The sequence below is a fragment of the Myotis yumanensis genome, unplaced genomic scaffold (genome assembly GCF_028538775.1).
Source record: "Myotis yumanensis isolate MYYU_CA2020_CCGP unplaced genomic scaffold, mMyoYum1.0.hap1 SCAF_6, whole genome shotgun sequence".
Lineage (NCBI taxonomy): Eukaryota > Metazoa > Chordata > Mammalia > Chiroptera > Vespertilionidae > Myotis > Myotis yumanensis.
In genome coordinates, this window is record NW_027223757.1 from 4,487,730 (window position 1) to 4,513,633 (window position 25,904).

The 25,904-nt window shown below is 42.8% G+C and overlaps 1 protein-coding gene across 1 annotated transcript in view; it reads right to left on the bottom strand.

Moving 5' to 3' along the window:
- Nucleotides 1-25,904, bottom strand: part of TULP4 (TUB like protein 4) — a 158,715-nt gene that overhangs the window by 77,411 nt on the left and 55,400 nt on the right. Inside the window, exon 2 of the mRNA XM_070417401.1 lies at nucleotides 22,167-24,364. Within this exon, the coding sequence (XP_070273502.1) occupies nucleotides 22,167-22,418 (252 nt within the window). The 5' untranslated portion in view covers nucleotides 22,419-24,364. The remainder of the gene's footprint in view (nucleotides 1-22,166; nucleotides 24,365-25,904) is intronic.

Genomic DNA, 25,904 nt, shown 5'->3' on the forward strand with positions numbered 1-25,904 from the left:
GACCATGTGTTCTGAAGGCCCGGTAGCACCTGATTGTGCCAGAGAGGCAGGGGCTGCAGTCAGAGGGTAGGACACGGGCATTGGGGTCACAGCAGCACCGTCTTCTCTTCCGTGTTCCGTAAGGGCTCATCCCGTCCCCTCCCCTTATCACCTACTTCCTTGCCTGCCTCCCTTCCTCATGTGAGGCCCTCCCCTCTCTCCCGTAGCAGGAACTGCAGTCATCCGCAGTCCCGTCTTCTGCTGAGCAGGTTCACTGTAATGGGTCACTGAGAACCACTGGACTGCGATCCAGTGTGTATTTCCTCAGAACTCCTGCTTGCCAAATGTGATATGCCATTTGTAAAAGTTTTAAATTCTTCCGTCTAATTTTAAAATTTTGCCACGAATGGTTAAGTATTACTTTTATTAAAGTGGAGGGGATGTTTTGGTTTGTGTTCAGCCTTTTTGTAGGTCTATTTTTAAAAATAGACTCTGGCCTCCAATTTTAAACAGATACCATATGGCTGCTTCCTTACTAAGTTATTTATTTTTCAAAAAATGTTAACAGCAATTCTGGCAGTTCTTCATTAAACATTATTCATAAAACATAAACAGCTCTATTGATCATCCATGGAGAGATTCAGAAGCTTATAGAAGTCAACTCCACCTCCTTCTGACTGACAATGGCCGTCCTTTCTCGAGGCCCCTCTGGGTGATGCTGGAATAGCCAGATGTTGGAAAACTCATCACTACTTCCTAGTAGAAAATGAAAACAGTCCTTGGTTCTGAAGTAGCTGCTTCTGGAAGCATCCAGGTCTCTCGAGTCACGCAAAGGAAAGGAGATGTATGTGGGGAGAGAAAGGAGGTAATGGCCAGCGGGCCAATAAGAACTCCTATTTAGAGAGATTGTGTCTGTTTTTTCCTACAAAAGAAAAGTCTAGCATGGAATAGAATAACCGAAAAGGCAAATAATAGCTAGAAAATCTTCCGCAGAGGCCACAACACTTTGGACATCCTTTTAGATCAATAATTCATGAGCTTGTTTGGCCTAGTCCCGTAAGGACTGGAAAGTGATTGGGTTGATTGTAACGTGCCAAACATCTGATTCCACAGATAATTTCTCTTGTTACCTGGTGCATACGGGGAGGTTAGAATTTGAGGAGCTGGAAGAGACCTTTGAGATTACTTAGTAATGATGAAGAAACTAAGACAGAATTTCAGGACAGGATGCCTTGTGAGTTCAGGTTTTAAATACCACTTACTACTCTAAATGATAGCAATGATAGTTAAAATATTTTTAGGGAGGGAGGAAGGCAGAGAAGGAGGGAGGAAATCAGTCATGTTTACAAACAAGAGAAACCAGTCCCACCAACAACACAGAGCAGGGTAAACGTTTATTTAAGAACCAGCTCTGGGCAGTTGCCCTCCCCAAACCAGTTTTAAGTGCAATAGAAAAAAATAAACCCTTGCTGCTGGGTAGAGAAGCCGTATAGCCTCAGAGGCCAACACCAAAACACTGCCACCCAGAGGCTGAGCCACAAACCGACTCTTAGGTGAACACAAATTAAGGCAGTCTGGATCACAGATACGGCCTGCTTTAAAATCAGGACTGTGATTTACAACACGGAGGAACAGTGTATTGCAGGGAAATTCAACACTCTCCTGAATACCTGGCAGGACTAAGGCGAGCCAAGCCGAAGAGTAGAAGAACCGAAAGACCTTTACTACTGCAAATTTTTTTTTCTTTTTTCGCCTTTTAACTAAGAAACCAATTTTTTTTCTTTTTCCATCACCTGATTTTACCCTTTTAATTACTACATTTTTATTTTTAATCATTATTATTACTGCTACCATTTTACCATTTTTTAAAGCGCCATTTTATTTTCTCTCTCTTTTTTTTTTATTTTGGGAGTAGTGTTCTCCATTCTATTTTCATCGTTCCTTTAGCATCAATTTTCCCTACCTCAATTTTACCTCTATGCTAAAACCCTCTTCCTCACTTTTCCCCTTATGGTGTCCTGTTTCTCTTACCCTATTCCTGCTTCAGATTTTCCCTATTCCGTCTTTTTACCCCCTGTCTAATTTCACCCTACTTATATATCCTATTTCCAATCCACCGCTCTAAATCCTTATACACCTATACCTTATCCTTCCCCACTATCCAAATATTTTTTTTCTCTTATCTTTCTATTGTTTTCTTGCTGTTGAATATATTGTTTTTTTTTGTTGTTTGTGTGTTTTGTTTTTTTTTGCTTTTTTTTTTGGTCATTTTGTTTTGTGTTGTTGTTTTTTTCTTTTTTAGGACTGGTTGTGAGGTTGTTTTTCTTTTTCTTTTTCTTTTTTTCTGCTGGTTTTACCTCTCCCTCCCTCCCCTCCCCCACCCCCCAGCTATTTTTATGCTTCTGTTTTCCCTTGCCTCTCTTGATATCATTGGTTGTTTGTAGTTTGCATTCATCTCCAGGGTTCTGTTGCTGGAATTTGTTGGGATTAGTGGCAGTTCTATCGGAGTTTTCTCCTCATACAAAGAGTCTCTCCCCCTCTTCTACTTCATTCTCTCTTTTCGCTCTTTTTTCCCCCCTCTTTTTTTCCCAATTTCATTTTTGCACTTCTTTTTTGTTTTGTTTTTATTTTTATTTTCTTTTCCTTTTTCTCTTTTATCTTTTTCTCTTCTTTCCTCCTTATCCCCTAATTCTCTTAATTCGAGTGGTCACCTTTATTTGGGGTTATTAATATCGTGAATATATTTGTGTTCAGTGCCTGGTACGTTGTCCCTTGTTGTGTTGTATTTTGTGCCTTTAAATTAACGCAGCAGATCCAAGCAACAGCAGCCTCCTGATCACCACACCCTCTGTCTGAGGAACAGCAGCTGTACGTGAAGTCTCCCCCCACCAGCCAGAAGAGCCACCACAGTTGTGAACAGCACCCACCAGAGGAGCTGCTGCCAACTGAGGAGCAGCTGCTACCACAACCTCCCAAGGAGCAACCACAGCCCAAGGAGCCACTGCCACCCAGGGAGCAGCCATTGAACGACTCAACATCTAGATATGTCAGTGAGATCAAACATGGGCAGGCAAAGAAACCCCAAAGGAAAGAAAAGGAGGACTCACCAGAAAAGCAGCTAAGTGAGACAGAGGCATGCAACATGACAGAAAAAGAATTCAGAATAAGGGTCCTAGCGTGCATAAACCGGATGGAGGAAAAAAATCAACAACATATGCAAGAAGCAAGATGAAACAGATGAAAAAATCAACTACTTATGCAAGAAGCAAGAAGAAACAGATGAAAAAATCAATAACATATGCAAGACCCAAGAAGAAATGAAGAGCGATATAGCTGCAATAAAAAACACCATTGAAAGCATCAACAGTAGACTAGGAGAAGCGGAGGACCGAATTAGTGAACTAGAAGACAAGGAAGCAAAAAACACCCAAACTGTACTGCAATTGGAGAAAAAAATTAAAAGACAGGAGGAGAGCCTAAGGGAGCTTTGGGACAATATGAAATGAAACAACATACGAATAATAGGGGTGCCAGAACAACAGAAAGAGGAACAAGGGTTAGAAAACCTACTCAAAGAAATAATATCAGAAAACTTCCCTGAGGTGGGGAAGAAAAAAGTCACACAAGCACAGAGAGTCCCAAACAAGATGAACCCGAAAAGACCCACACCAAGACACATCATAATTACCATGGCAAATGTTCAGGACAAAGAGAGAATCTTACAGGCTGCAAGAGAGAGACGGAAAGTTACATACAAGGGATCTCCCATTAGATTACCAAATGATTTCTCAACAGAAACACATCAGGCCAGAAAAGAATGGACGGAAATTTACAAAGTGATGCAAAGCAAAGGACTGAATCCAAGAATACTCTATCCAGCAAGGCTATCATTCAAATTTGAAGGGGAAATAAGAAGCTTCATAGACAAAAAAAGGCTAAGGGAGTTTATCACCACCAAGCCAGCAATGCAAGAAATGCTAAAGGGACTGGTGTAAAAAGAAATAAAAAGCTCAGAAAGAAAACAGCCAAACAAAAAAAGAAATGGCTACAAACAACTACCTTTCAATAATAACTTTAAACATAAATGGACTAAATGCTCCAACCAAAAGACATCGAGTGGCTGAATGAATAAAAAAACATGACCCATACCTTTGCTGTCTACAAGAGACCCACCTCATTAGAAGGGACTCACACAGACTGAAAGTGAAGGGATGGAAAAATATCTTTCAGGCAAATGGAAAGGAAAAGAAAGCTGGGGTAGCAATACTTATATTGGACAAAATAGACCTCAAAGTGAAGGCCATAACCAGAGATAAGGAAGGCCACTTCATAATACTAAAGGGATCAATACAACAAGAAGATATAACCCTGGTAAACATATATGCACCCAATGCAGGAGCACCCAAATACATAAAAAAACTCCTGGAAGATACCAAAGGAGAGATCGACAACAATACAATCATAGTAGGGGACTTTAATACACCACTGACATCACTGGATAAGTCCTCTAGACAAACAATGAGCAAAGAAATAGCAATCCTAAATGACTCACTAGATCAGATGGACTTAATAGACATCTTCAGAACACTTCACCCCAAAGCCGCGGAATATACATTCTACCCAAGTGCTCATGGGACAGATTCAAAAATAGACCACATATTGGGTCACAAGCAAAGTCTCCCCAAATTCAAGAAGATTGAAATCATAAAAAGCATCTTCTCAGACCACGATGGCATAATATTAGAAATAAACTACAATAAAAACCCAAAATACTCAAACACTTGGAAGCTGAATAGCATGTTATTAAATATTGATTGGGTTACCAATGAGATCAAAGAAGAAATTTAAAAAATCCTGGACACTAATGACAATGAAAACACAACAATCCAAAACCTATGGGACGCAATGAAAGCAGTCCTGAGAGGGAAGTTTATAGCTCTACATGCCTATCTCAAAAAACAAAACAAAATGGTAATAAATCATCTAACTCGACAACTCAAAGAATTAGAAAGAGAGCAACAAGAAAACCCCAGAGTGAGCAGAAGGAAGGAGATAATAAAGATTAGAGCAGAAATCAATGACATAGAGACCAAAAAAACAATACAGAAAATCAATGAAACCAAGAGCTGGTTCTTTGAAAGGATAAACAAGATTGACAAACCTCTAGCCAGGCTCACCAAGAAGCAAAGAGAGAGGACCCAAATAAACAAAATCAGAAACGATAGAGGCGAAATAACAACAGACCCCACAGAAATAAAAATGATTGTTAAAAAATACTATGGACAGCTCTACTCCAACAAACTAGACAACCTACAGGAAATGGACAAATTCCTAGAAAAATACAACATTCCAAAACTCAATCAGGAAGAATCTAAAAATCTCAATAGGCCAATAACTATGGAAGAAATTGAAGCAGTCATCAAAAAGCTTCCAGCAAACAAAAGCCCAGGGCCAGACGGCTTCACAGGGGAGTTTTACCAAACATTCAAGGAAGAACTAAAACCTATCCTCCTCAGACTACTACAAAAAATTCAAGAGGAAGGAACACTTCCAAGCTCATTCTATGAAGCCAGCATCACCCTAATACCAAAACCAGGTAAAGACAACACAATGAAAGAGAATTACAGGCCAATATCCTTCATGAACATAGATGCCAAAATCCTCAACAAAATCTTAGCAAATCGGATCCAGCAGTACATCAGAAAGATCATACATCATGACCAAGTAGGATTTATTCCAGGGATGCAAGGATGGTACAATATCCGCAAATCAATAAACGTGATACATCACATAAACAAATTGAAAGAAAAAAACCACATGGTCATACAAACAAGAGAAACAAGACACATGAACAAAAATCAGGCCGGCCATAGGGGCTGCAGCTACTATTCAGAACAGGTAGAGGCCCGGAGCAGAGCCAGCAGCCAAAGGCACAGCTCATGTCAGGCAGGGTGAGGATGAAGGCAAATGGTTCAGAGCGAGACTCAGTGCACTAAGCCGCATGGACTGGATGCAGCACACACTGTCTGTGGAAAGAAACCAAAAAGGCTTCTGTGACCATTGCTGGGGGCTGTGGCTGAGACTGTCACCTGGAACAGCAGCAGGAAGCAGACAGCTTGCAACCTGAACCTGGCCAAGGGAACAGATCCGTCTTATCCTCGATATCAGAACAGGAGTGGAACCTCCAATTAAGATCCACCTCGAAGCTAGGGCCTGGCGGAGGGTTGAGATAACAGCAAAACCACTACACAGGCAGAGGAGAGGCCAAGAGAGGGACAAGGATTCCCACGTAAGACAGGCTTCTAAACTAAAAGCCCAACACAGGAGAAGGAAACTAACTTCAAAAAAAGACTGATGAAAACTTAATTTGATAAAGTCACTCCTGGCAAGATAAAAACATGGTAAACTGAAAATGACTTTAATATAAATGTGTTAAAACCTTTGAAGAGATAAGTGATAGATTTGAAAACAAATATCTATTTGAAATCCTGGAAATGAAAAATATGGTCACTGATTTAAAACTCAATAGATGGGAGAAAACACCAAGCACAAGAAGAAATATCAAGCCTCTATTTAGAAGTCTGCTCAGAGTACAGAAAAAGAAATAAAATATATAGAAAGAGGTAGGTATCATAACAGGTGAGAAGAAACATAATCTAATAGGATTTCCAGAAATGAAGCTAGAAGGAATGGTGGTGGGTAGCAATATTAGAACTAATGCTAACAATTTTCCAGAATTGAAGACATGACTCTTGATACTGAAAGTGCACAGGTGTGCCAAGCAGACTGGATAAAATAACTATCTTCTGGACAGATTGTAGTGAGGCTGAAAAACGTCAAGGATAAAGAGAAACTCTTGAAGAAAAGAAAAGAAAAAAAGGGGGGAAAGAGTTAAGAGGAAATGTTCATTAGTCTAGTAGCAGAGTTCTCAATAGCAACAATACTAGGCAGCAATAAAGTCATATTTTAAAAGTTTTGAGGGAAAACCACTGTTAACCTAGAATTCTGTACCCAGGAAGAGTGGGGATAAAATTAAGGCATTTTCTGAAATATAAGAACTGGGTTTACCGCTTATAGACAGTTACTATAGGAAATACTAAAGCAGGCGTCCTCAAACTACGGCCCGCGGGCCACATGCGGCCCGCCGAAAACATTTATCCGGCCCCCCGGGTGTTTTTGCTGCTGCTGCCTGTCCTGCTTAGCAGCTGGCTCGTCCCGGGCCCGCAGTGCGCATGTGTGGAATGTCTGAGGGACAGTGAACTGGCCCCCTGTTTAAAAAGTTTGAGGACCTCTGTACTAAAGGATATATATCTCAGCAAAAAATAATTTAAAAAACCCAAAGGGAAAAAAGGCAATGCAACGAACGAGCTAAGAGAGAATAAAATACTTATTTCAGGTTTCATAAATAAGTAATGGCTGAGACAATGAGAACTCTGGTATAAGACTCCCAAACTAGTATTCTTTCTTCTAACTCTCTGCCTCTTAATTCTGCACTTTTAGATACTGTTTTTAAAGACCTTTTTATTGGATTTTAGAAACAGAGAAAGGGAGAGGAAGAGTGAGAGCACAACATCGACGGACTGCCGCTTGCACTCCCCCCAGCAGGGACCCGGGAAACAAACCAGCACCTTTCAGTGCCCAGGACCACCCCCAGCCAGCTGAGCCACACGGGCCAGGGCTGCGTTTTTATATTTTAGCTTCTAGTTAGATAAAAAACCGCAAGTGAACAGCTCCTAAATATTACCAAAATATTTTTTGCAACATTTAGATCCTTATTTATTCTTTCTAAATTTAAAAACTTCCCTGGAATGTGATTACAATGAGGAAAAATTCCAAGAGAAGTTTTCATTAGTCATTTCATTTACTGTGCATGGCCTTCAGCAATGTGTTCCATTTTCTTCATATTTAACACAAAATCATGATGTTTCTCACATATTTTAAAAGGTGAAGTCTTGGTAGTTCATAATTGCCTTTGATTTGCACCTAATGAAGAGAAACTCCGTGCATCTCTAAACAAAGTTTTTTTAGTATGACATTATGTACTATTTTAGTATGTATTCACTAAAGACACCAATACCAATGTGTACTGACTTAATAAAAACAAAATGCATGTGACTATCATATCTTTAACCCAGAAGGAAATAGGAGTTAAAACAACAATAGATAAAAGTCTAGCTGGCACTCATAGGTGAGTTAAAAAAAACAGGTGCTCTCAAAGATGTAACAGTGATTCAGATCAAGATACTCGTTTCTTTGTACAATCTGCGGTACGTTAACACGTTCTCTAATGAAGTCATCTCAGAATTTCCGCATCTCGATGCAGAGCAATTACCTGCCTACTTTTAGGCTCTGTAAGTGATCTGTGACCTTGTACATACTGCCAGCAAGAGGAGAGTCCAGTTTTCCATATGATAAAACAGGCAATAAAGGAGTATTATTTTAAACAGCACATAGTGAGGAAACACATCCTGATTCTTAAACAGAAACTATGACTTTGCATCTGACTGTCTTGGAGTCAGACTGACTACCCAAGTTTCTGTGGATGGTTAAGTGCAGACAGACAATCTACAAACCCAGGCGCCAATAACCTCCAAGAAACAGAAATACAGCTATAGAAATCCCTCAGTGCGAGCCATCAGTCTGCCTGCTGTGCTCTCAGGGACCACGACAGTGTCGGACTTCCCTGGAGCGAGCCCGGTGTTTATAGAGGATCACCTGGCAGGACAGACGAGAAGCCAGCCTGTGGTCAGAGTCAGTACCAATAACCAAGCATTCGGGTTCATAGCCCTGTGCAAGCGCTGATGCCACTCGAGTGTTATTTTAGGCACAGGCCGTTATGCAGCAGAGCTAATTCAATGAGCCATGGCATCTTCTGTGTGGGACCAACAACAGTCATCTCACACCAGACTGTCAACCAACTGAAAAGTGTTCAAAGCCTGTAGAGCTCGAATGTTCTTGAGGCAAAATGAATACACCACCTATAATTTTTATGTTGATGACAGGAAAATGTTCTATGCCACAGAGGAAGTAGATGGAACACACACTCTCATCTCTAAGTTGACCTCTGAAACCAGGAGGACGTTGCTATAATTTGCGGAGTACACATGGTGTTAGAAAGAAAACATGGAATAAATGTGGAAGTGAAGACAGACACCGGCTCCCCATGTGCCAAGAGCCTTCCTCACATTTCACTCCATCCATGTCTATACAGTTCTGATCTTTACAGAGAGAATGAACATGTATCATTTTAAAAAAGAAAAAAGGCAGCTTAACCTCTAAAAGAGGTGAGCACATAAAATGCTAATTGATTTGAGGAACAAGCTATAAACTAGGGATTAACTTTTGATTAAATGAAATATAACACTAATCCACCAAATAAGGAAAAACTAAAGAAAAGACAGACAATCCGGAACATTGATTAATTGGGCTTTTGAGGTTCTCTCTCAGGGACCTAAGGCTCATCTTTCTCAATGCTAAGGGGCAACACATGGTTCTTTTTAACAGTGAAAAACACTCTACTCATCATTTTATAAAAACTATAAAAAATACTACTCTATTAAAAAAATCAGTGGCTCTGGATGTACTGTGAACAGCAATAGCTATTCTTAATACTCTTCTGCTCAAAACCCACCAAAGTGCCAATTTCACTCAGAGTTAAAGGCGAGACCCCGTGGCAATAGCACTAGGACTGCGAGAGGGATAAAAGGAATGATACTCTGCAGGGCTCCTGCATCACATCCAAAGTCAGTATTAATGTAAAGTAAGTTGTGATAAATCCAAGATGATGCTATACAGCAGTCCCCCCTTATCCTCGGGGGAAATGTTCCAAACCCACAGTGGATGCCTGACACCACGGATAGCAATGAACCAATTTATACTATGTTTGGTCTTCTTTTGATGATGTGAGATGATACAGTGCCTAAGTGATGAGATGAAGTGAGGTGAATGACAGTCATTGTGACATAGTGTTGGGCTACTACACTATGGGTTACTTGAACACAGCACTGTGATACCTTGACAGTCAGTCTGATAACCAGTTACTAAGTGGCTAACAGGTGGGGAGTGTCTAGAACAGTGGTTCTCAACCTTCTGGCCCTTTAAATACAGTTCCTCATGTTGTGACCCAACCATAAAATTATTTTCGCTGCTACTTCATAACTGTAATGTTGCTACTGTTATGAATCGTAATGTAAATATCTGATATGCAGGATGGTCTTAGGTGACCCCTATGAAAGGGTCGTTCGATCGCCAAAGGGGTCGCGACCCACAGGTTGAGAACCACTGGTCTAGAGCATGTAAACACTGGACAAAGGGATGATTCACATCTGGGGAGGAACACAGTGGGTTGGCTCAAGATTTCATCACACTACTCAGAATGGTGCACAAATTTAAAGCTCATGAATTATTAATACTATAATAATTTTGTATGGTGACAGAAGGTAATTTGACTAATTATGGTAACACTTTGTGATTATATAAATATTAAATCACTATGTTGTACACCTGAAACTAATATAATATTGTACATAAAGTTTAAAAAACTTACGAACTTCCCTGGCTGGGTGGCTCAGTTGGTTGGAGCATCGTCCGCTACATCAAAAGGTTGTGGGTTCCAGAAGAGAACCAAGATGGTGGCATAAGGTATAAACCTGTACGTGCTGCCCCCCACAACCACATTAAAACTACAACTAAAAGACAAAACAGCTATCATCCAGAACCACGGGAAAGCTGACCGAGTGGAAGTTCTAGAACTAGAAGGAAAGAAAAAAGAGCATCGAGACCGGGTAGGCAGTGCAGAGGTGCCAAGAACAGAGGTACGGAGGCGCGCGAGGGGCGGCTGCACCTGGGTGTGCAGTTTTTTCAATCGAAAGGGGATACAAGCTCCCGAATGCACTGAACTCGTTTCTGACGAGACTCTGGGGACCCAGACTCCTATGGGGAGAAACTGGACTGTCTTGCAGCGGGTCGGAAAGCAAGGGTGGCTTTCTCGCAGAGCTGCTCGAAGGGATCATTGTTACTGTGGGGGCACGGGACTCGGGGACTAGGGGGACGCGGAGACGCAAGGAGTTGCGGAGACGGCTGACGACAGCCATTGCTGTTTGCTCCGTCCTGGTGATTCTCTGAGACCCCGCCCCACTCAAGTTACATCCCCACCCAAGCTGTGCACAGCAGGGCAAAGGAACTGCCTGCCCTTTTGCAGCCTAACCTAACAAACTGCAGCTGGGTCAGAGAGCTCCAAAACTTCCAAAAACCTAACAAAGAGGAGAAATCTGCTGATATCGCTGTAGCTCCTACTGGGTGGACTCACACAGTGGTTGACTTGGAGATCCAGGAGCCAGGGTACCCAGTGGTCAGATACCAGATTTCAACTCCTCACATTCATAAGGGACACACTCAAGAGGCAGACTCAGTGAGCACCAAAGCCCCACTGAGGCAAATCCTACCCCATAAGGGTGTCTCCAGCACAGCAGTTCTTCCACTATAGACAGCGGGTCCTCGCAGCCAGCCAAAATGCGGAGACAAAGAAACATGTCACAAATGAAAGAAATGGAGGAAAGCAAACTACTGGACATAGAGTTCAAAACCACAGTTATAAGGTATCAAGAATCTTCTACAAGCCTCCAAGGAACTTAGTGAGACCTTCAAAGATCTTAATGAGAATGCCAAAAAAATGGAAAAGGACCAGTCAGAAATTAAGCATACACTGACTGAAATTAAAATTAATATACAGAGATCCAACAGCAGACTAGAGGATCCCAAGAATCAAGTCAAAGATTTGAAATACGAGAAAGCAAAAAACACCCATCCTGAAAAACAAAAAGAAAAAAGAATCCAAAAATATGAAGATAGTGTAAGGAGCCTCTGGGACAATTTCAAATGTACCAACATCCGAATTATAGGGGTGCCAGAAGAAGAGAGAGAGCAAGACAATGAAAACCTATTAGAAGAAATCATGACAGAAAACTTCCCCTACCTGATGAAAGAAACAGACTTACAAGTCCAGGAAGCAAAGAGAACCCAAATAAGAGGAATCCAAAGAGGACCACACCAAGACACATCATAATTAAAATGCCAAGGGCTAAAGACAAAGAGAGAATCTTAAAAGCAGCAAGAGAAAAACAATCAGTTACCTACAAGGGAGTACCCATACGACTGTCAGCTGATTTCTCAACAGAAACCATGCAGGCCAGAAGGGAGTGGCAAGAAATATTCAAAGTGATGAATAGCAAGAACCTACAACCAAGATTACTCTACCCAGCAAAGCTATCATGTAGAATTGAAGGTCAGATAAAGAGTTTCACAGATAAGAAAAAGCTAAGGGAGTTCATCATCACCAAACCAGGATTATATGAAATGCTGAAGGATATTCTTTACGAAGAGGAAGAAGAAAAAGGTAAAGATAAAATTTATGAACAACAAAGTGACAACAAATAAATATCTATCAACAAGTGAATCTAAAAATTAAGTCAGAATAAACTGGTCAATATAATAGAAGCAGGGGCATAGAAAAGAAGTGGATTGACAATTCTCGCGGGGAAGGGGGCGTGAGGGGTGCGGGAAGAGATTGGACAAAAATCTTACACCTATGGATGAGGACAGTGGCAGGGGGTAAGGGCATGGGGTTGGGTGGGGTGGGAACCAGGTTGAGGGGAGCTATGGAGGGCGGGGGGAGGAGAGGAACATCTGTAATAATCTGAACAATAAAGATTTATTTTTTTTAAAAAAGGTTGTGGGTTCCATTCCAGGTCAGGGCACGTAACCTAGGTTGCAGGTTCAATCTTCAGTCAGGGTGAGCATGAGGGGAACTGATCAATGTTTCTCTTTTACACAATGTCTCTCTCTCTCCCTTCCTTTCTCTCTAAAAATCAATAGAAACATATCCTCAGGTAAATACTGGGAGAAATAAATATATAACAACCTCTAGTCAAATCGCTAAGGCATAGTGGTTATATAATTACCCCCAAATCCCAGAGGTGCTCCTTAGCAAACAGCAGTGGTGCAGAATCCCAACAGACCCTTGGGCTAGGGACACAGTGGCTCCTGGGTCAATGAAGGAGCTTCCTGAAGATTCTAGAGCCAATTTCCACAGCAACCACTGGCTAATTCAGAGGATGAAGTGCCATTATAAAATGAAACCGTTCAGAGAATCTCAGAGACAGAGGCTTTATTTAGAAGAGTCTTATTATTAGAGAATTCAACATTGTGGGGGAAAAAATTTAGTGCTTATAGGAATTTTAAGAATGATCTCAGAGATCTAAAATTTAAAGACAATTTTTGAACCTGTCAACTATTGAGGAATCCAGCAGTATAACATTCTCGTTATCTGTCACTCCACAAACGGCACCCAGTTAAGAGACGCCTGAACTTAGTAAAGAAGCTGGAAACACAGAGCTGGAGGGTGGAAATGTATTTTCAGGTGGAGGAGAAAAGAGAACACATGACAAACTTCACTAAGCACGCTGCTTTCAAGTTTCAGAGTATTAACATATATGTTGAACGTTTATTGTTCAATGGCTTCAAATTTTTCAATTAATTATACATAGATAGCTACAGGGCCCACAAACGAAAGTGTACAGCAATCACATCTGCAGTAAGAGTAATTTGGGGGCATTAATTTAAAGTAGGATTTAAGCAATCTAAAGAAAATTATAAAAGCCTAATGGGAGATAAAGACAAATGGAGAGATGCCTGAAGGTTCTATCTGGAACACTAAATATAGCAGTAGAGACATGTGCCAAGTTACTATGTAGGTTTGAAGCATTATCAAACTCTCAGTGGAAAACTATTGGCAGAGCCACAGGCGGTGGGGATGGGAGAAGCATCAGTATTACTGGAGCCAGGAGGTCTGGGAGCAGACAGACCACACGCCGTAGATCAACATCAATCCCATGTGAAGATTTCTAGCTGGCTCAACCTTATTTGGGACCCGATTTTATTTATTTTTGCATCAGCTAGAATCTGCTCTCTGAAACCTTGGTTATTAGGAGTAAAAAGTGATAGTAAAATTTATCAGGAAAATTAAGTAGACAAAAATACCAAAGAATATTGAAAGGAAAAACAACCCTATTTGCTTTTCTTTGTTATTTAAACCCAATATTTTAATGGGTGGAGAAAACATGATGAATACAACATAGAAAAATTTACTAGATCCCCAAAATTGAAGAAGCAATATCAGTCTATATAGATGACAAATTGATATTACTAAATTTCAACCCAATTATTAAATGAAGACATAAAAAGTAAAGCTGTAATATATGACTTTATATCCCTTAATTAGCCATAAAGAAATTAAGACTTCACATGATCTAGAAATTCTAGACTCCAGAATTCTTTTAAGAAATGCGGTATTCATCATTTTGCCAATCCTTCTGGGAAAAAATATGGAGATTTTTAATCTAGCAGCTCAGCAGGCCCCAAGGCGCTAACTCAAATAGCATAAGCCAGGAAAGCACGGTCTGCATGCATCCCTAGAAATAAAAGAGGCAATGCGTTCTATGCCCAGCAAGTGGTCCAAGCAATAAGCGATGAGTGACCGCAGAGTCACCGAGTGCAAAAGAGGGAGGTCCCATCGGTCCAAATGGTCAGGGCACTTCAGGGAAAAGGAAGGGCTAAGCAGAGTCCCCAAATCTGACACCACTTATCGTGGTGACGTAGGAGAGAAGCAGGGTCAGAGAGAGCACAGGGCCAGGTCAGGTGTGGTGGACGGCTGGGGAACAGGCCCAGGCTCCTCCGTGAAACCACCTCCTTCCTCTAAGAGGAATAAACCCCCGACTGTGTGTGTGCATGTTTGTGCTGTGTGTGTGCATGTACCCACCCTGCTCCGGCTCCTCCCTAATACGCACACATACAGGAGGGCTGCACCCACAGTAGCAGGTGTGGGAGGACACTCACTCAGTAACAAACCTAAGAAAATAAAACTACCTTAATGAGGACTCAGTTCAGTAAACATGATTTGTACTCAATAGTTACAAGTGGCCCTATAAGTTGAACATTTACATTACTGATTGAGGTTTGTTGAATCTAGAGACTAAATAAATACAAAACAATTCTGACAAACTTACCCAGAAAAATGCATTTTCACTAGTCACCAAATTACCAAGATTCCACCAAATGAAGTTACAGGTCTCTGAACACGCCTACTGGTGGCCACTGTAGTTTCAACGTCACGGGGCTGGGGCACCACAGAGGACAGGGCCCCGAGGTCTAGGTCAGACCAGACTCCTGCTTCTGTCCTCGCGTTGGGCTTCATTCGATGCTCAGGAGCAGATCCTCCTCAACTACGCTCACTTGGCCCCTAGAGGAATGCTCCCTGAGCTCTCAGATGCCTCTCACGTCAGTCCCCACAGGTGAGCATGGCCCTCGCCCACCCAGGAGTGCTTACCACCTACACAAGCAAAGCAGTCCTCAGGGACTCCCATGAGGGGAGCTCATAGAGGAGTGAGGCAGTGCTCCAGTCAGGAGGAGCCTTCGTCATAATCAACGGCCACCTCAAAAGCCACACTGTTCAGGACTGTTCTGTGATCTCCCCTCCACACCCAAAGTCCCTCTTCCATCTCTAGTCCCTCCGTGGCCCTGGCTCTGCCTTGGGGCAGTGATTCGGGTCCCTGTACAGACCTCACCTTGCAGCCTGCTCAGCTCTTTCCCCCCCACAGAAGGTGCAACATAAGGAGGCTGACTCAATGTCACAATATTGAACCTGCTCCTATTGTACAGAAATGTAGAATGTTAACCCTCCTGGGGAGATGGAGGGGAGATGTCACTGCCCAGCCGCTGCGGCCTCCGAGCAGTTCACAGCCCAGGCAGTTCTCTTCCAGCACAGTCCTAGCCCAAACAGAGCCAACAGGTGCTGACTCAACAGGTTTACTGCCCGAGAAAAGGTCCAAAATAAGGCTAACTGCCATGTTCCTTTACCAAATTATGTTTACTTTAAACGTGTATTTTAAGTGTCCACTTTTTGTTATTGTCACACTTCAAACTAAGAATCGCACAAAGTGCTCCTGCTGGTGCTCCCACTTCAGCCGGAATTTTCTCCACCACAGCACCAGCACCCTCAGTGTCACTGCTGTTGGAATCCCATCTTCCTCCAGTGGCTGCTGGCTATGAAGGAGAGGTTGAGGCAGTGGTAAGTTTTGACTCCATTGACTCCGTTTCTAGGGTAGAGCCGTGATTTTCCCCCAGGGAAACACCATTCCCTGCTCTTAGCCTCCATGACAGAGAAGGGATGACTCCTGCTAGCCCTGGCTCAGGCTTGCCAATCAGAGCTTTGCCTCCCTTTGGCCACAGTGACTGGTTCAGGTTTGGGCACACGACTTATTCCGCATATTAAGAGTCAAGCCCGACACTTTTGTTGGAGAAGCGTAGTCTCTTTTCCGCTGAAAGGAGAACTGGGAGATTAGTAGCCTGGGGTCCTCCCGGGCACCCACGCTGAGTGAGCCAGCCGACGAAGCCAGCAGAGAAGCGGAGAGATGGAGACACCAGGTCCCAACTGGTCAAGAAATGACTCAAGCCTGAGATCCCTGGATGCTTTTAGTGCCATGAGCCAATGCATTCCTTTTACTAATTGCTTAAGCCAATATAAGTAATATTTCTGTACTTTTAACTATATATATCAGAATCAATAAAATCTGTGTTCACCCCTATGACAACATCACTTGGTATGATAGCTAACACACAGAAGATGCTTAATATTTTTTTCAAATGAGCTGAATGAAAACTTAGAGTAGAATATCTTCCATAGGTTTTATTCTTTTTAAAAATGTCAACAGTAAAATAATTGTCACAATTCATCTTCACTAGGAAAAAATATGAAAAGTTGACTTACCAGGCATAAATCTATTCTGAAAAGAAACCCTCCATTTAGAGTAGTTATTATAGTAGTTATTATAAATCCTTGGAACTTAAGTGAATTTCATGAAAGTCTTGGCAATTCCTTCCAGAGTAAGCTAAATCTATGATAACCGTGGACTGTTATGTGGCAACAGAATTGTTTTGTACTCAATCACTACAAAAGGTGCACGGCTACCTCAAGAGAACATCTGGCTCTGCGTCATTTCTTTAAAAATTTAATTGGCCCTTTTTCACATAAAAAAATTAAGAAAGCTGCTCAACAACAGGGCCAAATGTTCCTAATAAATGTCATACCAGCTGAGAATGAATTTTATTTTAAATAATTAAATCCTCAATTCTTCAGACATGAAGGAAATCCCATTATACAAGTGAAAGAGCAGAGCATAAGCTAGGGGTAGGGGGTATGGTGGGGAGACTAATACAAAACATGGTTTCCAGTATGAATTCATTACCATATTTTAAGTCGCTGGAATGAATCTGTAAAGATCAAGTCACACTTCCACCCAATCCTTACTTCACCTAACAATGGATTTTCATGATCTTTGGCCATAGCTACTAGATGAGAAAGAGGTCTTTGGTCATGTTATTTAAGTAATTTCCTAATTAGTCACCTGTAGAACTTTCCTGAAAAGATGAAAAATTAAAAACTAAAATTGTGAAAATATCAAGTAAACGGAGACAAGTTTTTAACATGTTAAACTCCTGTTTTTAAATTGTTTGAATAAAATATACTTCCCAAGTCTAAACATCAACTTATGTTACCTTATAAACGAAACCACTAAGCATTTATTTCTGCTACTGAGTTTACAAAATATACCTTGCTGACAATGATGCTATTTCCAAGGTTATTTTCTATTTTAAAGATCTGATGAACAAATACTTGCTTAAACTCTAAAAATTTAAGAAGCAAAGAAAGAGAAGAGTAGAGATAAGACAGACAGCATTGGTTTTTACTTTGCACGCTGTTGTGGAGACTGTATACAGGGAGAAGAAAAAAGGTAGGAAGTGAACTTGAACAGGAAGATTATTTCAGCATAAAGAAAGTTCCTTAGGATAAAGACAATTTCCTCTGTATTTTAGTAGACCAAATCTATCTAGGCCAAGTGGAAAAAAAACACAAATGCCAGTAAGAATTCCATAAAACAGCAACAATGAGGAAGAGAAACCAAATGTAGGTTGCCAGAAGGTACAATGAAAACATCCAGCGGTAAATGCTGGGCAAAACTCACAGGCGTGTTTGTTTTGGAAGTTCAGAGTCAAGCATGTGGGTGGACCCAATGAGAAATACCAAACTGCTGCACAGCACAGATTCTCCTGTTCTGGCTCCCTTCCCACCCGCCCTACCCCTTCCCAGACCATATCCCAGAAAGATAACTTTAATCAACTTTAGACAAAAACCTCCAATTAGAATAGGATACCCCCTTGCGCAGCGCACTAGGGATCCATTTCTGCACTATGCCCAACAGCCTCTCTGTGGAGGGATGACTAGGTAGGTGGCTTCATGCACACCTGAGGCCAGGTACTGCTGTAGACTAGGATGGAAGTAGGCAGGATGAATGCCTTGCAGCTATGGAGGTGACACAGATGAGGTACCCAGTGTCCCAGAATCCCAAACCTGTAATAAAACTAGTGGCACAAGCTCAGCCTCCTTCCCAGCGTGGACACCCCGAACCCTGCTTCTAACCGCTCACCTGCCTCCTGCCTCACATTCCATTCCTATATTTTGCAACCATCGGGCTATTTCTCAGCAGAGACGCCATGGCTCCACTGTTTCAAACCCAAAAGAAAATGCAGCTCGGTGAGAGTGTTGGCCTGCAGACCCAAGGGTAATGGGTTCAATTCCCAGTCAAGGACACATACCACCGTGACGGGTTCAATCCCGCCCTGGTCAGGGCCCATGTGTCTCTCTCTCACTTCGATGTCTGTCTCTGTTTCTCTCTGTCTCTGTTCTCTCCCTACTCCCACTCTTCCTTCCCTCCCACTCTGTCTGAAAATCAATGGGAAAAATATCCTCAGGTGAGGATTGGGGGGGGGGCGGGGGGGGGGGAGGAAATGCAGATGGGCAAAAACCCAAGGATGGCAGTGAGTCTAGTAGTAATTAAAAAGAACTAAGATATAATGAGCCCTTTGATGTGCATTTTCGATGGACTGTGTCTTTCAGTCACCACAAGCAAGTTAGGAGGTAGATGTTATGTTCCCATACAGATAATGTAACCAAAGCACAAAAATATGTAATTTGTCCCAAGTCATACAGAAAGGGACTCAGCTCAAACCCAAGCAGTCTGCTCAAGAATCCATAGGCACACCTATTAATAAAACATGAACAGATGCTGGAGTTAGGAAAATATTTATTTGCCCAGGACTTCAGTAATAACCTCCTTCATTCTCATTTTGACATGATGCAGCTTGAAGCTGCTTCCCTAGGAGGCTGTTACCAAAAAAATTACTGCCTTGTGCCCACATCCTTCTCTCTTCCTCTCTAGCAAAAATACACCCAAAAGACAGTGTTTTCCAGTGTCTAAGTTACTTTCAGACATGATAATTTATTTCTATTAGGAGAAAAAAAAGTAAAAAAAATTGCTGAAGAAAAAAATGAACAATGCCATTATTTTGACAAATTCTATTTTCTAAATAAAATATAATTCTACTAGAGGCCCGCTGCACAAAATTCATGCATTTCAGGGAGCGGGGGGAGAGTCCCTCAGCCCAGCCTGCGCCCTCTTGCAGTCCAGGAGCCCTCGGGGGATGTCTGACTGCCAGGGACTGTGGGGAGCAGGCTTAAGCCAGCAGTCGAACATCCTTAGCGCTGCCATGGAGGCGTGAGAGGATCCTGCCACGGCCGCTGCGCTCGCCAGCCATGAGCCTGGCTTCTGGCTAAGTGGCGCTCCCCCTGTGGGAGCGCACTGACCACCAGGGGGCAGGTCCTGTGTTGAGCATCTGCTACATGGTGGTCAGTGTGCATCATAGCGACCAGTCGTTCAGCCGTTTGGTCAATTTGCATATTAGCCCTTTATTATATAGGATTAATATTTTTGTTTTGTTTAGGGAAAATAAATCTATTTTAAAAATATGTTTTTACTGATTTCAGAGAGAGGAAGGGAGAGGGAGAGATAGAACACCACACATTGGGGATCGAGCCCGCAACTCTGGCATGTGCCTGACTGGGAATAGAACCACAAATAAATTTACTTTTAATGCCTTTAAGAACCTTTAAAAATATCTCTTTTTAAATATATATTTGTTATTAATTTCAGAGAGGAAGGGAGAGATAGAAACATCAATGATGGGAGAGAATCATTGATTGGCTGCCTCCTGCACACCCTGCACCATGAAGGAGCTCTTTCTGCCCAGCTGACCTATCTGTCAGAAGATGGATATGTAGGATGCATGGAAATAATGTTGCTGCTGCAGCTAACAGTTGCTACATGCTATATGGCCACAATTTTCTATGTGCTTTTTGTCCGCTATTTTGTTTAACTGTCATAACAACTCTCTACAGCTTTGTTTTATTATCCCTGACTTTCAGAGATGTTATAGAACTTATCCAAGGTATAGAGCTGATGACAAAGATGGCAGACCTGGGATTTAAATTCATGTCTGTGTATTTTTCCTTCTGTGATACACTGCTTCAAAAAAGGCGAAGCATAATGAGCCCAGAAACAGTTATGAGTGACTGTGTGGTTTGGACAGTGAAGGGTTTGGAGAGGCATTGGAGAATAGTACAGAGCAAAAGCTTCTTGGGCTGGGGGACTGGATTCTGAATAGCCATGATAAGAAAACTAGTAGTATTAAGTGTTTGTGGGCTGGTCCTGGGAAGAAGATGGGTGGAGAGGGGGTTGGAACAGGGCTGGTGGCTGAAGGGGCAGCAGAAAAACAAGTTCTCATGAGAGACCTATATTTTGAGATGGTCTAGTAACTAATGTCCAATTTTGTATCTCACATACCAAAGTGAAGAATGGAGTCTGCAATTGAGGGTGAAGATAGATGGGGAATATAAATTTGGGAGTCACCCGCATATAGGTGGATTTAAAGCCAACTAAGAGAGATCATCTAGAAAAAGATGCATGCCTGGGGCCCTCCAACACTTAAACTTAAAGATAAGGTGAAAACAGCCAAAGCCAGCAAAGACGGGTGAAAAGTAGAGTACATGAAGGTAGAGGAAACCCAGAAGAGGGCGGTGTCCTGGAAAGCAAGAAAGTGACATTCCACTCCACTGAATGCTACCAACTGCAATAAAGTGACCTATGGGTTTAGCAATGTGAGGTCACTGGGAACATGACCTTTTCAGTTAGAGAGGTGGGGAAAAGCCACACTGAAGTGGGTGAACAAGTTAAAGGCAATTAAAATAAATGACATTTTAAAGAGTGGGAGGTGAGGAAGCTAAGACCACAAGAACAGACAATCTTCCAGTAAGTTTACTGACCCACGCAGCAGATAACTATCATTACCAGCACCACCACAGAAGGCTGCTCAGAGCTCAGTAAGGGCAAGTGGGGGGCGGGGAGGAAAGGGGACTTGGGGGTAAGGAAAAGCTTCTCAGAGAGAGGTAACCAAATCCTAGAACGCAGGTAAGACCATTCCTATAGTGATGTGTCCCTATAAAGAAACCATTTCCACCAAACACGCATGACTGCCTATCTGCTCCTAAGGCAGTGGTTCTCAACCTGTGGGTCGAGACCCCTTTGGGGGCTCAAACGACCCTTTCACAGGGGTCGCCTAAGACCATCGGAAAACACATATATAATTACATATTGTTTTTATGATTAATCACTATGCTTTAATTATGTTCAATTTGTAGAAATGAAATTGGGGGTCACCACAACATGAGGAACTGTATTAAAGGGTCGTGGCATTAGGGAGGTTGAGAACCACTGTCCTAAGGAAATCCTGTTAAATAAAGAGTCAGTATTAACCATGACTAACTTGCAAGGAAGTGAAAATATGTATAGGAAATTGTTCTCTAGGAGAAAAACAGTCCCAGTTGTTCAGCTGTGACATCAGCAGATGCCTGGAGCTATCACGCCTGGGTTCTGTCCGAGGGCCGGGGGCGGAGTCAGGACCTCCATGAGCTCCGTCTGGGAGCTTGCAGGGCGTGTGAGTGGGACAAGGGGTTTGCTCATGGTGGTGGAAGGAGGTGAAGATAAGGTAACTAAGCAATGGGCACTGTGTCTGCCCTAACACTTTCCCACCAAAACACTGGCGACAGAATTCACTTTGCAAAAAGTCTCACTGGGCAGCAAATATAAGAAACTGAAGAAAAGCGAGTTTTGAGCCAGTGGGTGGGGGTGGCTCAAAAATACCTCTAGAAGTGACCAAACTGTGAAAGGAAAGCCACTCACCTCGCTGTTGTGGCCCCGCAGGTTGAAGTTAATTCTCTGTGGCGTGTTCCTGTCCCGGCGGCAGTGGCTGGAGGTGAAGGTCACGCCCACGACACCCCGGCCGTTGCCCGTGGCCAGCCAGCCCTCCTCATAGTAGCGCCTCCTGCACACAGGCTTCTCCTTCTCGCTCTTGGGGACGCGCCCCTTCCAGGACAGGCAGAGGATGTTCGAGTCGCTGCAGAGCACAGGCCCCTGCTCCACCGCTGCATACATACTTCTCTCGGTGGACTCTTGTACTTAAAGAGCAATGCTGAGTGCTCAAAAAGCTAACCCAATTCCTCTCATTGATTAATTCTATTTTTGTGGTTGGCTTGCTTGGCTTCTCCGGTCTCCTTTAGTCAAGATTGACCTGGATCTAATTAGAAGATCAGTATTTTATAAAGATCCACCAAATGCATAGTGAAAAAATTCCTCTATAAAAGATGATGGCAGTCTGCTAAGAAAAGGTGATGCTTAAAAAAATGTGGGGTCCATTTTTATTTTCAAGTCCTTAGAGGAAGAGTGGGCTGACCCTTTGGAGAAAGAGCATCATTAATATGTAGTGATCAAGAAACTGAGTTTCCTTCTGTTTACTCAACTTGGTTATTCTGATTCCGCCTGAGATTCCAGTTTAGTGTAATATGATTCCAGAGACCAAGGGTTGCAAATACATAGATTTCAAGTAACTTAAGGCTTTAAGAATCCCTCGAGCTGGAATTTTTTCTTCAAAAGTTCAGACACAGAAACAAAGCACAGGGGATCCTCCTCTTTCTGAAGCCACCCTCTGGCATGTTTTCTCAACTAGACAAATTTCTGCTGCTAAAGCTGAAAGATTGCATAAAGGGGAAAAGGCACACACACCGTGCAGAACGACCAGTTTGTGCAGACAGCAGTCCAAGTGTAGGAAGAAAAGGTTCTCTGCCAGGGCTCAGAGCCCCAGCGGTGTCCTGGCAGGTCCCTGTGCTCCCCCCGAGAGCGGGGCTCTATCTGACTGCCCGCACAGCCCACACAGCCCTCATGCCAGAGAGGGGGCGAGAGGAAGCCCCTTCACGCCGCAGAGCCAGAGCATTGGTCCAAGTGTTTGCCTCAGGTGAGTCCTAAATCCTCTTGCTGACAAAACGAAGCCTCGCTGCAGATTTCTTCTTTTGCCTGTCTCCTTCCTCCCCCCAGTCTAACTTCTCCCCTTTCTGCTCCTAAAAATCACACATTTTTTCATCTTGGAAGAAAAAGGAAGAATCTCAGATTTAAGTCCATCAAGTAATCCTCCTCTTATATGCACAAGTCTTCGTGAACTCCACAGAAGAGAAGAGAACAAAAACACAGGCAAGGGTCGGTTCTTCCCCACTGTGTCCCTAAGGAGTTACCACGTTTTGCTGATGGGCCCTTTTCTGTTCACATTCAGAGAATGTTGCCAGATGCCACATGTACAGTCCAAGGAAAAGAAGCTTTGCTTGGATGTTCCTTAATATTTATTTATCGGTTTCAAATGCTACCTAAGATATTATCCTGTAGATACAGAAAAGGAAAGGGAAATAATAAATTAAAGTTTCTCGAGTATAGTCAACTAAAAAGGCAAAGGAACCAGTTCATTGTTCAAACTTGTCCCATCAAACCTGAACTGGCTTTCCTCCAGTCTCAAGCTCACAGTAAAGAAACTTGTCAGTCCAGAATTTTACAGTCTCTGTCCAAATCATTAAATCCACTGAAAAATAAAGTGCAAAAAACACTGCTTGATCCCACCGGCAATGCTTGAAATCACACTTCTCCCTCGGGCACCGTCTCACTTAGCTCCTTATTTCAACTGGAGAGGTATTTTTGAAGCTTGACCTGTGCAAGTTTTTTTTTTTCTTCTTTTTGCAAACTTTCTTTACCCGTGAAGACCATATGGAAAATTGGCCATTAGTGATGTATTTTTCTCCCCGGGCCCCTGAGCCCAGTGGTGTCAAGTTGCTCCATCTGATTCTTAGATTAATTTTCATCAGTTGTAAAATGCTTCAAGTGTGCACCAGAATGAGCCTGTCTTCTCGTGTGTGTGTGTGTGTGTGTGTGTGTGTGCATAGAAAGGTTTTAAATATACACCGACATACACTCTTCAACTGGCCCGTAAAGTGTCTGTTTTCCCAGTCATTTCAGGAACCATCTGATTAATCACAGCATGAAGGCCCTGGAGTCTTACAAATCTGTAAAACAAAATAGAATATAAAAAAATGTTAAAATGCTGAAGAATAAAGCTTCTAACAGAATAATCGCTGTAACTGAAATTGGAGACCCATCTTTACACTTACATGTACCAAATGGAGCTAGTGATGGTAAAATTCAAAGAGCAAAAAGGTACATCCCACCAACTTAGAGACAATGTACAACGTCAGTCTGTGCCATTACCGGTTATTAAATTGGCCAGTAGCTGGGCAGACCGGAATGAAATCACTACCTCTGTCTCCCACACTCTGCCCGCCTCTCTAAGACTCCGGATTATGCAAGAGGACCCCTCCAGAGGCCGTCATTCTGATTAAGCAGGCAACATCCAAAAGGAGACTGAAGAGGCTCAGGCCAGTTATGTGATTTGTGCCCACCGCCCCCAATCAGTGAAAGATGCTCCCCGAAGACAGAAGGCAGCAAAGGTGTTTAAAACCCCTCCATCCCTGATTTGGGGTAGGTCACAGAGCAAAGCACAGCTGTTTTCTCAACTTTTAAACTGTCTAATAGCAATGAAGTCCAGCAAATCCATTCTCTTCTTCCTACTACCTTCAGTCCAAACCACATCCCATCCACAAAAACAGCAATGACTCAGCCCCTAACTCCCCCACACCATCCCACCTTCCAGAGGGTCCTCAGAGTGAGCTTTTACAAAAATGCAAGGCTGCTCAAGAGCCTGACTGTTATTTCCTGGCCCGGGCAGTCCCCTAGAGGCCTAGTGAAACACACAGCCTGGCCTCAGCCACAATACCGGACCTCAAAGCCTCGGGCTGGGCCCAGGTATCTGCATTTCTAACAAGCTCCCAAGATGCTAATGCAGCTGGTCTGGGGAGCAGGCTTGGAGAACCCTGGTCAACGGGACCAAGTCCCAGCAAGACCCTTTACGATGTGATTTCAGCTTGTCCTCTTCTGCTGACAGCCTCCACGCCCAGCCTGTGTTACCACCATGGCATTGGGCCACTCCCTGTCCACAAAGTAATGTGTTCTTCCTCTCCTTCATGTCTCCACCTCGGCTGCTCCCTTGCCAGGCCCCAACGCTTCCTTTAAAAGCCACCTACAACGGCCCCTCTCCTGTGCTGCTTCCCAGAGCACCCAGCACTAACTTCTGTACCAGCCTCTCTACACTGCATTCCAACGCTCTTCCCTAGACTCCCAAAGGCAGGGAACCCGTCTTTCTCATCTCTGGAGTAGACCTTGCATAAACTGGGTGCTCAACAAAAGGAGGAGGAGGCAGGCAGGAGCAAGGCAGCAGCTACACCTCATTTCCTCGAGAGGCCCTACTACGGATGAGTCACAGTATATACATTGTGTATGTGCCAATAAATCAAAACAACCAAAATCTCTCAGGAAGCACTTGCACCTGAAAAAATAAAAGTGAAAACAAATGCTATAAAATTCAAATGAATGCTAAGTTTGTCCTCCTAAAATACTAACACCACGGAATAATACCGCCTTAGTCCCTATTCTGGCGTGGGGGCAGCATCACAGATGGGAAAAGCAAAAGCAACTTCTCAAGACCCAGCT